Consider the following 14,668-nt stretch of genomic DNA (forward strand, 5'->3'; position numbering starts at 1 on the left):
GATTTGGAATGTAGCATGGATTATGGAGCGTGGACAGAGAATAGCAGAGGCACTTACAATAAGTGGGATGGAGTTGCCCGCTGCACCACACAGGTATGCATGTTGGACCATAGTTTGTGGCTGTTCTTAATCTTGACCTAACTCCAGATTCGAATTTTCTATACAAAGAAGTTTGAATGTGAAGCTATCAGTCCTTAATTCCTATGTAACAAGGACACCATATTCTAAAAAATTGCCATGTGCAGTACCCAAGAGGCCTCATGTTAGGAAGACCATCTCTTCTTGTATTTTAGTAGTAATTAACTATATATATCCTGCGTATATAGTCCTTTCCATATCTTTAGTTGTGTAGACATGTTCTTCTGTATGTTGTGCATATATGAAATAAAGATATTCTAATAATACATTGTTTCAAAATCTAAAGAAAAATTTCTTTTAGGAAGGGTCACAAAATTTTTATTAGCGGCTCAGAAAATAGATACACCAACTCAGAGCACAGGGATGACATGTAGTCACTCCTAATGACAAAGCAAAAGACAAAAACCAGCACTACAGTAGCCACAAGCGACCTAATTACAGGTATGTGAAGTACGCCAACCAACACTATTTGGGGTTTAGCTCTGATAGCAGTTTGGTTTTTTTTTTTTTTTAGGAAAAGAAGACATGTAGTAAAGATACACATGAGTCTCCAAAAAAACCTAGTTATCCTGATTACAAGTATGTGAAGTACACCTTATGATTTAAATATAAATATAAGATAGAGGAAAATGGAAATAAATTCCTTCTTGCTGATTTCATTTCCACATATGGTGTCTTTCGCTGTTTGTATTGTAAAAAGTAGCTGTGGAAATTTATCATTATGATTAAACTTTTCCTCGGAAAACGAATAAATTGATTTCTTCTCAAAGAACTAATCCAAAGGCATTTTCATGATCATGTGAGATGCCTCTTGCTTTTGACCATTGGCCCTCTAACATTTCCGTTGTGAGACCCCTGTTCCATTGGAACCTTCCATACTCCTGTTTTAGATGCCGGGATCAATCGGATTGTTAATTGCCAATTGCGCTCGTGTTTTTGTATCGCAACGACCCGTGACCTATACCATAGCGGTCGCACCAGCGCTGCGATCACAACGCTATGCGGCACACCCCATTGCGATACCCAGATTAGAAGATATGGACCCGCATGTGATTCAAGGCAGGCAAGCATCCTAATGCACGCACACGAGGTGTGGACCCAGTAGAGAATGATTTGATGATGATAATGTGAAGAAGAGAGGAAAATATTGAGAGAGAAGAAGGAGAGTTTGGGAGAGATGTTGTGTTAGGCTTACTTGCCCTAACACATAATATTTTATTATAATAAAGCATATAGTACACCGCAGGAGAAGAAGGAAGTGTGCACATGCACTTATACTAAAAGGGGCCACTAACCACCACTAACCACATACACAATACACTAGCATTCTCTATACTCCCCCTCAAGTTAGAGCATAGATGTTGATCATGCCCAACTTGTCACGAATACGATGAAGAGCATCTCGACTCAAGGACTTTATAAGAACATCAGCAAGTTGATCCCCAAATCGAACAAAAGGAGTTACGATTTCCTTAGAAGTGACTTTCTCCCGAATAAAGTGACAGTCGACCTCAATATGCTTGGTTCGCTCGTGGAAAACTAGGTTACGAGCAATATGTATGGCCGCTTGGTTGTCACAGTGAAGAGGAACAGGATCCGAAGGAGGATAGTCAGGTTCTTCAAGAAGGTTACGAAGCCACACGAGTTCACACGTCGCATGAGCTATGGCACGATATTCTGCTTCAGCCGAGAACCGGGCAACAATTGGCTGCTTTTTGCTCTTCTAGGTTATAAGATTGCCACCTAGGAAGGTACAGAAGCCGGATGTAGAGCGGCGATCAAAAGTACTACCTGCACAATCAGCATTGGAATAGCCAGGAAGATGAAGATGACCATGTAACTGAAAGCGGAGGCCAAGACCCGGGGTTGATTTTAAATACCGAAGTATGCGGTAGACAGCCGTGAGATGGGAAGTACAGGAAGCTTGCATGAATTGGCTAACAACCCCCACCGCAAATGAGAGATCTAGGCGAGTAATAGTCAGGTAAATAAGCCGGCCTACAAGTCGTCGATACATCTTGGGATCAGTAAGGAGAGCACCATCATTTGGTCAAAGCTTCTGTGAAGTATCCATGAGAGTGGTTGTAGGCTTGCACCCCAACATGTCGGTCTCCATTAGAAGATCGAGTGCATATTTTCGTTGTAATAAGACCAATCTGGATGATGAGCGAGCAACTTCAATTCCGAGAAAGCAGCGAAGAGGACCAAGATCCTTGATCTCAAACTTGGTCTTCAAAAAATCTTTGACCTCCCTCATTCCAGCAGAATCACTACTAGACAGAACAATATCATCCACATAGACAATGAGAACCATGATGCCCGTCGATCGTCGACATATAAAGAGAGAATGATCGGCATGACTACGAACAAATCCAAACTCCAAGAGAGCCTAACTAAATTTTTCGAACCATGCACGTGGGGATTGTTTGAGTCCATAAAGAGCCTTCTTCAACCGGCATACAAGTGCAGGGTTGTGAGAAGCAACAAAGCCAGGAGGTTGATGCATGTAAACTTCCTCTACAAGATCCCCATGGAGAAATGCATTCTTGACATCAAGCTGAAATAAGAGCCATGATAAATTAACGGCCAAGGAGAGCACAATGCGAATCGAGTTAAGCTTAGCCACCGGAGAGAATGTCTCGAAGTAATCCACACCATGAGTCTATGTGTAGGCCTTAGCAACAAGACGGGCTTTATAGCGATCAATTGAGCCATCTGGAAGAAACTTGATCGTATAAACCCATCGACAACCAACAGGTTTATGGCCTAAAGGAAGTGGCACAAGGTCCCAAGTATGATTCTTCTCAAGAGCAGACATTTCTTCTATCATCGCCTTCGTCCAATTAGGACTCTGAAGAGCATGTGAGAGAGATCTAGGAATAGTCTGTGATAAAAGGGAAGCTGCAAATGACTGAAAAGACGGTGAAAGATGATCATATGAAACGAAATTACTAATGGGGTGTTGAGTACAAGATCGTGACCCTTTGTGCAAGGTAATGGGAAGATCTAAACTCGAGGAAGGAGATTCACCTGAGCCAACATCCAAAGTGAGCGGAAGGGTGGATGGCTGAGCGTGTGAAGATTTATCTCGACGATGATACACCTGCAGAGGCTTAGGCTCACCTATATCACCAACAAGATGCTGAATAGAGGGGAAATGAGTTTTCCCTTGATTACTAGTGGAAAGAGGATAAGAGTCATACTCCCCCTGATTGGCAAGAGGATCACAGAGGGATCGGCCTGGAGCGGAGAAAAAAGAAATATCCTCAAAGAAGGTTACATCGGCAGAGACATATTTCTTGCGAGTTAATGGATCAAAGCATTTATACCCTTTCTGAGTCCGAGTATACCCTAGAAAGACACATTTAATTGCCCTGGGGCTAAGTTTATCATTACTTTCATCCAAAGTTTGAACAAAGCATGCACAACAAAAAACTTTAGGTGGTAGAGGAAATGAATTATCATGAGGATATAATATAGTAAATGAAGATTTGTAAGACAGAATACGTGAGGGTATACGATTAATAAGAAAAGTAGCAGTTAGGAGAGCATCACTCCAAAAATGTTTAGGTAGATGCATACCAAGTAGAAGGGTGTGAGCAACGTCAAGAAGATGGTGATTCTTTCGTTCGGAAATACCATTTTGTTGAGCTGTGCCAGCACATGACGTCCTAGACAAAATACCACGTTCCTGCAAGAAGGACAGAAAGGCAGTAGACATGTATTCCCCCCATTATCAGAATGGAGGGATTTGATGGAACAATGAAATTGAGTGCACACTTCATGATAAAACACTTTAAACATATCAAAAACTTCACTTTTAGATTTCAAAAGATAAATCCAAGTCATGCGTGAATAATCATCAATAAAGGTAATAAAATATCTAAATCTAAAAGTCGAGGTAACCGGAGCTGGTCCCCAGACATCCGAGTGAATCAGAAGAAAATGTTGAGATTTCCTCCCAGAAGAGCTAGGAGGAAACGTAGCACGATGATGTTTAGACAATTCACAAATATTACAACATAATGGTTTAATGATAGATAAGGAGGGAAACAAAAGTCTCAATCTAGCTATGGATGGGTGGCCTAAGCGGCAATGCCACCGAGTCATGGACTCGATCTAGAGAAAGGGCACTAGAAGTGGCAACGGGTGTATCCTTGATAAGATAAACGCCTCCTCGCTCATGCCCCCATCAATCACTCTCTTCGTCTGTAGGTCCTGAAACACACAATAAGAAGGGAAGAAGGTAATAGAACAATTGAATGATTTAGTAAGAGAGCTAACAAATAATAAGTTGAATGGAAAACGAGGCACATGCAAGACTGAGGACAAAGACAAGGAAGAAGAGAGAGGGATGGAGCCAATTCCAGAGATGGGACATTGAGTTTCATCTGCGACTGTGACATACTAGAGTGTGAGGAGAAGGAGAATAAGAAGAAAAGAATTGAAACTTACCAGTCATATGGGAGGAAGCTCCAGAGTCGATGACCCAGGAGGTAGGAGAAGATGACGCAAGAAGGGTAGTACCTAACTAGGCCGAAGCTGCGTGAGAAGGCTCAGGAATATCACGAATGTGAAGCCGCATAAGGGCATCATATGCAGCTCGAGAAATGATAAGAGACTCTCCTGAAGTAGACTGCTCAGCTGTCGGGGTGGAAGACTGTGTCTCAAAAGCAACAGTGGATGCAACAGAAAAAGCGGCATACAACGGAGGACGACCATGTATCTGTCAGCAATAATCAATAGTGTGATTAGTTCCACCACAATGTGAATAAATTCGGGAACCATCACGTCCACATCCACGTCCACCACGACTACGAAGACTATGGCCGCCACGACTGCAATCTCCCTCGTGGCCTTTACCACGACCACCAAAACCAGAAATGCGCTTTAAACTCAAAGATGATACCCAAAGACCAAGAGAGGACTGACCAAGAGAGGACTGATCGCTAGCAAGATGTGCCGAACTCTCGGGTGGCACAAATGAATGAGAAGGAAGAGTAGAGACGGTAGCTCGCTGACACATGGCATAGACTGTCATCAATAGGAGAAGATGATCCTGCATAACAACCGGATCTCGAGCATGAAGATAATCAGAATTCAACCCAGCTAGGAATTGCATAATACGAGTATCATCCTGCTGCTTATGAGCATGTTCATGATCCTCTTTACATTTGGAAGGAAGAGGTTGATACATATTCAACTCATCCCACATACCCCGAAGCGTCGAATAGTAATCTTTTAAGGATCTGGAGTTTTGTTGGAATCGACCATTTCTTGAATAAACTGGAATACCCGTGAAAAATTCTGAGATTCTGAGAACATATCATGAGGCGTATCCCAAATGCCTTTAGCCGAGTGAAAAACGGCCCAGCCGCACGTCCGTATGAGGTTAAAAAACTCTCAAACATTGATCTTAAGTAAAAAAATCCACCATGGGTAGCTTAGGAGGACGATTTCGGTCCATCTTGAGCAAAGAAATCAAAGAAAAGCTTACCAATTTGAGGTAGATCGAAGAAAAACGGAAGATGGGCCCGATTTTCGAATTTCTCTATTTCGCCCAAAATACCATGAAAGGGGGTCTAATAAATTCTAAAAAAATCATGAAAAATCTTTTAAAATCAAGATCTATCAAGCCCCTAAACTTTTAGCTCAAACGGAGTCCATGTGTCCGTACAACTGCTGACGTTAGCAAGGTGACGTGTCGCCTCTCAATCTGTTGGATGCGGAATGCCTGGATCTATGCTTTGATACTAAGTAGAGAATGATTTGATGATGATAATGTGAAGAAGAGGAAAATATTGAGAGAGAAGAAGAAAAGGGAGAGTTTAGGAGAGATGTGTTAGGCTTACTTGCCCTAACACATAATATTTTATTATAATAAAGCATATAGTACACCGCAGGAGAAGAGGGAAGTGTGCGCATGCACTTACATTAAAAGGGGCCACTAACCACCATTAACCACATACATAATACACTAGCATTCTCTATAGACCCCAATTGCTAGGAATCCAAAAATGAATCTCTACAAGCACATTTAGCATATTCCTTCCTAAATGGTAAAAACCACCCTTACCCTCGTAGCCTTTTTCTTTTTCCCCCCATAAACCATCATTTCCTAGCTATGTCAAAAGACCAAAACACCCCCACTTTATGGCCCCTACCTCACATATCCTCTCTCCCATGCAACACCACTCCCCATGCCCATTTTCTCTCCCCAAACCCTCTCTCATTTTTTCCATCCCCCCATATATGGGGCATTCCAAATGAGCAAGGGAGAATATAAAAAGAAAAAGAAAAAAAAAAAAGCAAAAGAAAATGAGAGAAGAAAGAAAGGAAGAGAGAAATGTGTGTTGGGCTTAGAACCTCCATTAATGGAGATCTCAACCCACCCTTGAAGCCTATATGAAATATCTTAGCTATTGAAATGGTGGGTGCATAACTAAAATGTCACACATGCATTTACAATATTCTCTTCTTGTTTTGTGTTTTCTTGCGAGAGGGAAGGAGGTGGACTCCACCTATGATATGTGAGGGTTTGGGGCCATCATCCACGCCCCTTTTTGAGGCCATCCATTAGGTCCCACGGTCCATGCAATCTGGACTGTGTGGACAGTGCGGTAGCACCATGGAGTAGACATTTTTTTTTTTTTTTTTTTTTTGTGGGTCGTTTTAGCCCCTCGTCATGTATGTGTTGTATTTATAATGTGGGCCCTACAGTGGCGGGGCCCCATAAGCCTTGGAACCCACAAAGGCCACATTGTGAGATAGCGTGCAACCACACACTGTCCAACGTGCGCCCCACCTTATGGGGTCCATCTTGATGTTTATTTGCCATCTAACCTATTGCTTGGGTCTCATAGTCATGAAAGAAAACCACAAATATTTGCTTGATTTAAAGTTGGCATGGGGCCCATTCCAGGTGGCCCACGTTGTTGGAACAGCGTGCGTTTGCACGTTGTCCAATTAGCCTGTGGCCCACACTGAGGGTCCCACTGTGATGTTGTATGCCATCCAACATGTTGATGAGGTCACATGGATTTGGATGGAGGGAAAGCACAAGTATCTGCTTGATTCCCAAATCTCCGTGGACCCCATTGATGTGTGGGTTACCACATTGCCCATCCATTTTAAAATGCCCTAGGGGCCCTGACTATTGAAAGCCCGCTGGGCTCCACCATGATGTTGTTGCCCAGCTTATTGATAAGGTCATGCACACCTGTATGTAGAGAAAACATAAATATGATCTTGACCCAGAACTTAGGTGGGCCTCACCACAGAAAAGTGGGGATTGATGCCATCATGAAAACCTCCTGTCGCCCTTGAAGTATGTGTTTTATAACCATGCATCTCATTTGTTTTTGGTGAGTGGGTCGACTGATCTGTGGGGCCCACATGATGTGTGTATGAATCCACACTGTCTAGCCATTGTAACCAACACTGGAAATAATGGAGATTGAATGACTGTCGTTGAAACCCTCCTGATGGCCCGTCATGATGTGTAGTATACCCTCATTGTCCATTCTTTCCTCTAGCCCATCCTTAGACACCTGTCCAGGGATGAGGCGGGTACACATTTTAAGTGGGCCGCCTGGATGATCACACATATATCATGGTGGAACTCCATAGTGGGCCCCATAGTCCTTGGAATGGGCGGCAAATAGAATCATGGTGGGCTCCCAAAGTTTTTAATAGCGGACATCACTCACCACTGTTTCCTGAGAGTGGTCCATCTGAGCTTTGGATTTGCCCATCAGTGGGGGTCATGGATGGTGGTGGATTTCTCAAAAGATCACGGTGGGTTCCACTGTCCCACGTGATGGGACCGACCACTGGAATGAGCAGGAAAAAGATCTCTTCTTGGGATCCGGAGTTTTTCGAGAAAATGTCCCATCCTTCAATATCATGATTGGGTCAACCGCAAGAAGTCTCTTTCGTTGCTACAGTTGATAAAAATCGTTGCTTTGGACGATGCATATGTAGAAAGCCTATTTTGTTTATGGGCGTCATTGATTAAAGCACACTCACCAGGGTAGTACCTAGAAGGTTGTAATGGTGGACATTTGTGTCCAATGCTTAGCTGGTGGGGTCCACCTGAGGTTGGTTGAATGACAGGTAACCCCACATGGGGTCCCACGTGGTGGGCCCCACCCTCCCTTAAATTCATCTCACCAGATGAGTGGACGGTGGAGATACAACACACCCATCACGGTGGACTCCAAGAAAGTGTTAACGATAGGCCTCTCAAGCCCTAACTACTATGTAAGGGTCCCACCTAGAACGTGTATGATGCGGACACAGGTGCATTCAAGGTGTACCAATGAAGAAAGCGCCAACCACAAGTGCCGTCCTTGTGGATAGGCGAATATTGAGGAGCTGAAGACCTTTCACATGTGATTGGACATATAGAAGACCCCACTTAGGGAAGACACATGTGAAGGAAGATTGGAGAAAGAAGACCGAGCGCCCAAACTTTCCCATACTTATGTTATTTGCACGTTTTTTGACTTAGGGGTCTTTTAGTAATCTTATATCTTTATTTTCTTATCCTAGGGGTATTTTAGTAATTTTATGTCTTTATTTGCTTATTTAAGTGGGGTAAAGCCCTAAACACGAATTTCAACTATTGATTAATGAAAAGCAAACCCTTTGGTTGCCTCCTTCCTCTCTTCTCTCTAATGGTGCTTCTTCTCTCCCCTTGATCTTCTTCTTCTAATTTCTTCTTGTGCCTCTCTAACTTCCTCAAGGTAATAACTTTCTTCCTTCTATTTTTCAGTTTTGGTTAATTCTTTTTCGATCAAAATCTTGAGAACCGATCTAAACCCTAAATCCCCAAATTCTCAAATCCCTAATCCGAGAAACTTCTTGGTTCTTCGGACTAGTGATCTTCATTGATCGATTGGGTGTGACCATGCAAGATCGGGAGGTCTCATCCCTCGCCGGATCCAACCTAAGTAGTAATTGAATTCCATACTCCATGGTTGTAGTAATGGCCCGCTCCATTGCATGTTTCCTTTATGATTTTCTCAGTTATGATGATTACTGTTAGAATTTTAGATCATTTATTCCTTTTATTTCCGCTGTTTAATTATCTCCATGAGCATGCATCATAATTAGGGCTGTCCTGCGTCAGTGTACCTGCCCTATCCTTGGACACATGTCCAGGGATGGGTTGAGGATGGAATTGACGATGAGGATGTACTACACGCATATCACGGTAGGCCATCAGGAGGGTTTCAACGATAGTCATTCAATCTCCACTGTTTCTAGTGGTGGGGTCTAACTAGGATTTGGATCTATCTCATTACAGTGGCTGGACAATGGATGGGTGTGGATCACTCACACATCTTGTGGGCCCCACGGATCAGTGGGCCCACTTACAAAAAAATAAAATAAAAACAAACCGCATGGTTATAAAACACATACTTCAAGGGCGCTAGGAGGTTTTCACGGTGGCATCAATCCCCACTTTTTTGGAGTGGGGCCCACCTAAGTTCTAGGTCAAGATGATATTTATGTTTTCTCTATATACAGGTGTACGTGACCTTATCAATAAGTTGGGCAACAACATCATGGTGGGCTTCAATAGGCTTTCAACTGTCGGGGCCTCCTGGGCATTTCAAAATGGATGGACAATATGATAACCCCCACATCAGTGGGGTCCACGAAGATCTGGGGATCAAGCAGATGCTCTTGCTTTCCCTCCATCTAGGTTTGTGTGACCTCATTAACTCGTTGGATGGCATACAACATCACGGTGTAACCCTTAGCGTGGGCCACATGCCGACTGGACAGCGTGCAAACGAACATCGTTCTATCAGCGTGGGCCACCTGGAATGGGCCCCATGCCATCTTTAAATCAAGCTAATATTTGTGGTTTCCCTTCTTCCATGACTGTGGGACTAAGCAACATGTTAGATGGCAAATAAACATCACGGTGGAGCTGGACAGCATGTGGTTGCACGTTGTCTCACAACGTGGCCCACTTTGTGGGTTCCAAGGCCTAAGAAAGAGGGATAGATGGAGAAAGAGAAGGAGAGAGATACACAAGAGGGCGGGCACCCGCCATTATGGGGCCCACGGTGTAAATACAACACATACATCATTGGGGACTAAAACGACCCACAAAAAAGGTCCACTCCATGGTACCATCTCATAGTCCACACGGTCCAGATGGTATAGATTGTAGGACCCAATGGATGGCCTCTAAAGGGGTGTGGATGGTTGCCCTAACACTCACAAATCAGAAGTGGGGTACACCTCTTTTCCTCTCCAAAAAACAACAAAAAATAAGAAGAAGAGCATAGTGTAAATGCATGTGTGATATTTTAGTTATGCACTCACCATTACGGTGGTTAGGATCTTTCATATAGGCTTAAAGGGTGAGTTGGGATCTCCATTAATTGAGGATCTAAGCCCAACACATCTTTCTTTCTTCTCTCATTTTCTTTTGCTTTCTTTTCTTTCTTTTTTCGCTTTTTCTTCTCTCTTGCTCATTTGGAATGCCCCTTACATATGTTTTTTTTTTTTTTTTTTTTGGGGGGGTTTTGGGGACAAAAGTGGTGGCATGGTAGAGAGGTATGAGGTGTGTAAGAAGTTTTTGACTTTGGTATACTTGGACATGAGAAAGAGGAAATTAGCAGGGGTAGTTCGGTCCATCATAGGGGGTAGGGAAAGTGAGGGTGTTTTGGTCTTTTGACACTGCTAGGAAATGATGGTTTATGGGAGGAAAGAAAAAGCATGGTGGTAATGGTGTCTTTTGCCATTTGGGAGGGAATATGCTAAATGTGCTTGTAGAGATTTTTTTTTTTTTGGATTCCTAGCAAGGGGGGTCCACACTGGGATGCGTGCCCGTCTCCAATCATGTGTGGGTCCATATCTTCCAATCTGGGTATCGCAATGGAGCCCATTGCGCAACACTGTGTTCGCAACGCTGATGCGGTTGTTATAGTATAGGTCTCAGGTCTTTGTGGTACAAAAACACTGGCGCGATTGGTGATCGAGAAGCCGGTTGATCCCGTCTTAGGAAATAGGCGTACGGAAGGTTGAACACGGGTCTCACAGGATTCATGTAGCTGGCCCCAGTTAATTGGGGTAAGGCTTAGATGATGATAATGATAATGGTTAGAGCTCCTAGAAAGGTGGGGCCATTGCAAATTGTAAATTAATTTCTGGAATTCTTGTGCTATGTTCCGATCATGTTTGGGCACGCTTATTAAATATCTCTTATTGCAGGTGTTTCCTGGGGCCTGGACAGCAATACTAGTATCTCTCGACAATGTAGGCATCTGGAACCTGCGCTCTGAAAACCTGAAATCATGGTATCTGGGACAGGAAACATATGTCAGCGTGGTGAATACAGAGGTCAACAACAAGACTGAAGTTCCTTTGCCTGACAACATACTGTACTGTGGTGAACTTTCAGGCTTACAAAAGTAAGATGACAATAACCTCTGTGTGTGTGTGTGTGTGTGTGTGTGTGTTGAATGGCACCAATAACCATTCTCTTTCTCTGTCTGTTTTTGTTTTGAATGGCGGCTCTGCAAATTCTTTAATTTCCAGCTCTCAAATCAACACAAACTGAGGTTCCAGATGACATTGATTCATATCCTTATTCTGATAAAATTCTAACCCCTCACCTCTGCCCCCCCTTTTTTTCTGTTTTTTGTTGTTGTTGCAGAGAGCAGTCCCAAAGAGTAAGATTTTCTGAAGCAGTGGTGGTTACTAATGCCAGTAGTAGAACAATCTTTGTGGCACTTCTGATTACATGGTTTGGTCTTTTTTCCTGACAACCAACTCATGCTAGAGAGATTCAAAGGTAAGCAGCTGTTAGAAATTCATTTTCACGAGCGCTTAGTTATTCCAGCTTCGTATTCATGTGAGTATTGCAGATGTGTGGCAGGAAATGGATGTATTTGTATTGCTAGGAAAAAAAAACTCATTGGGCAGGTTGCTTTTCCCGACTTTTTGGCCCCTTCCTATTAAAGAAGAAAAGAGTTTTGAAAGCTGCAGATGGATTGGGATGAAGAAAGTCACACCTCCAAAATTGGAAAAAAAATAAAAAAAAATCCAGAATGATTGAAGCCGTTACTGCTACCCTGGTTATGATGTTGAACATCCCATGCCCAACTAGTTGGGTAGATGAGAAAACTATGCAACTAGTTGCATGTGGCATGCTCCATGGTTGTATAACATCCAATCCATCCTGTAGGATCACTCCATCATAAAAACAGAGTGCCCTGAAAATAAGCCTGAACCAATCATTAGGTGGGCCACACCGTAGAAAACAGTGGGAAACCACCCAAAACGCTCCAAGTCTACTGATAGCCCACCTTATGGTTGGATCAGCCTGATTTTTTTTGGGTGTCCCATTTCCATGGTGGAGCAAACCTGCTAGACGGATTGGATTCCATCCATTAGTGGGCCCACACCCAGCTTTTGCATTATTTAAATTATCATCTACAACTAGTCTGGACTTTCTATCGTCTAAGCTTGGACTTTTTTTTTACAGTCATTCATTTTCCAAGCTGGGGATGTTCTGATAAAAAATTGCTCTTTGTTCAAGTTACTGACTGGACTTACTTTCTCTTAAGTGATCTTGACTGTCCATTTTATAGGCAATTGATAAGATGCTTAGGATTGTATAATGTCTGCAATCTTTTCGTGATGGCCCATGAAATGTATTCTGCACCTAATGGACAGTTTAGATTGATCAATTGGATTGTCCAAGTGTCATAATGCAACTAGGAGTAATGTAACTTAATACATTTAAAAACACCTGCACTGAAATTCTTTGTCATCCATAAAAAATATATAAGGGATTTTTTACAGCAAAATTCCTCAGTAACTCATAAATTTTTATTTTTATTTTACCAAACCTTGAGGAACAGAATTACAAGATGTGCTTTTGGGGGGTTGAAATGACTCAATTGTCCTTGTTTATTTATTTATAATCCCCTGTAAATGATGGTGACATGGCGGTTACGTGGTGCATGTGTCACATCCAACCCGTCAAATAGATGCATCCTAGCATGATGATGAGAATACCAAAACTCATGCTGGTCCCACAATTCCTGACTTAAAGCAGTGGGGGAAAAAAGATAGATGATGGCATTTGGATCATCTCAACCTCGAAATTTCAGTCAAAATCACTACTGAGGAATTTTGAAATCCGAAGAAAAATAATTTTAGAGAAGGGATTGTTAGCTCCTACAAAGTTCACCATCCGACCATAGCAAATCAACCAATGTATGGTAATTGGTACCGTTGATCTGTTGGGCCACTAACAGATTAGGCCATGGGCTGATAATTGGAGTGTTGGATAATTTTTATCATGATTGTGTCAGTTGTTATACCTCGAACATGGATGGCTGCTGCTCTTTCTTCTTCTCTTTGAATCGATCATCCCTTTTCAAGGCCATCCATCAGAAACTGGTGGAGGTCGGTGATCGGACTGCATCAATAGGAATGAAATGCATGTCTCTGTAGACATGGAGAAGGTGCTCTATGGTCATGGACCTAAAGCACCACTGGCCCATGGTTCAGTGATCCTGACTTCATTTAATGGGACCCACTGCGTATGGACTTTTCCCCCCTCTCTTTCCATATATATGTGTGTGTGTGTGTGTGTGTGTGTGTGTGTGTGTGTTGCGGAACCGTATATTTGCAGGCTGCAGTCTACTAGGATAGATTGTAGTAACCAGGGGAGGTTTGGGGTATGGTCTATCCATGGTGGGCTCCAACAAACCAATGGTCTAGATCATGAAAAAATGGGTCCTCTTGTACAAACTGAAGGCCCAGATCCGTTGCATGCAATTGGGGTAGAGGCTCCTATAATTCCTCTTACGAATAATCTCAACCAAGCAAATTATGATGTCCTCAGATTTTTAATTGGTGCAAGTGGGCCCATTAGCCACGCCTTGGATCTCACAGGGCCCCGTTAGGGCTTCCATCGTTTAGCAAAGCTGCCGCTAGAAAGGAATCCTTCTGTTAGAGTGTTGGCTCAATCCTAGCCATTCACTTGCTTTTTGAAGCCCTCCAACTCGTTTTACGCATCCGATTTAGGGAATTAAAAAACCCTCTAAGCATGGTTTTGAAGTTCTTGCACTTGTGCACGAGTTATTGTTCGCAGCGCCAAATCTTGGAACCCACTAAAATTTGGTTGATTATTGTCCAAAAGGTGGGTCCCATGGTGTTCTCTGATAAAATCTTGGCTGTCCATATGCATTAGATCATAAGGTCAACCGTTCGTTAATAATCCACCATTATCGACCGATCCTTCTTCCCCACATGACCCAAAAAACCCATCTTTGGGTCGGTCCTATCTTCAAATTAGAGACATTCATCAAGTGGCCTACAGCTCCAGATATCCATCTAGATGACTAGATTTCATCCATTCGAATAAGATTCAGTTAGATCATCTCAGAAATCGTCGAATTGCACAACTAAACTTGTAACTAATCTCATGGATTAGTTATTTTCAAACCCTCTATAATGAGATTAATAGAGCCTATAAAAGGCTACTTGCTAA

At 42.7% G+C, this 14,668-nt stretch overlaps 1 protein-coding gene across 4 annotated transcripts in view; it reads left to right on the top strand.

The window, feature by feature from the left end:
• The window catches only part of LOC131239750 (monocopper oxidase-like protein SKU5), a 36,149-nt gene that overhangs the window by 18,749 nt on the left and 2,732 nt on the right, over positions 1 to 14,668 (top strand). For 2 of the 4 annotated variants that reach the window (XR_009168369.1, XM_058237602.1), the window contains exons 7-9: positions 15 to 93; positions 11,374 to 11,573; positions 11,819 to 11,956. Coding sequence is in view for 3 of the 4 variants with exons in the window: in XM_058237602.1 (XP_058093585.1) it covers positions 15 to 93; positions 11,374 to 11,573; positions 11,819 to 11,927 (388 nt within the window). In the remaining variant the exon portion in view is untranslated. Of the gene's footprint in view, positions 1 to 14; positions 94 to 11,373; positions 11,574 to 11,818; positions 12,150 to 14,668 lie in introns of those variants that run through there. The other 2 variants (XM_058237601.1, XM_058237604.1) reach the window with 2 other exon arrangements.

The sequence above is a fragment of the Magnolia sinica genome, chromosome 3 (genome assembly GCF_029962835.1).
Source record: "Magnolia sinica isolate HGM2019 chromosome 3, MsV1, whole genome shotgun sequence".
NCBI classification, from domain to species: Eukaryota; Viridiplantae; Streptophyta; class Magnoliopsida; order Magnoliales; family Magnoliaceae; genus Magnolia; species Magnolia sinica.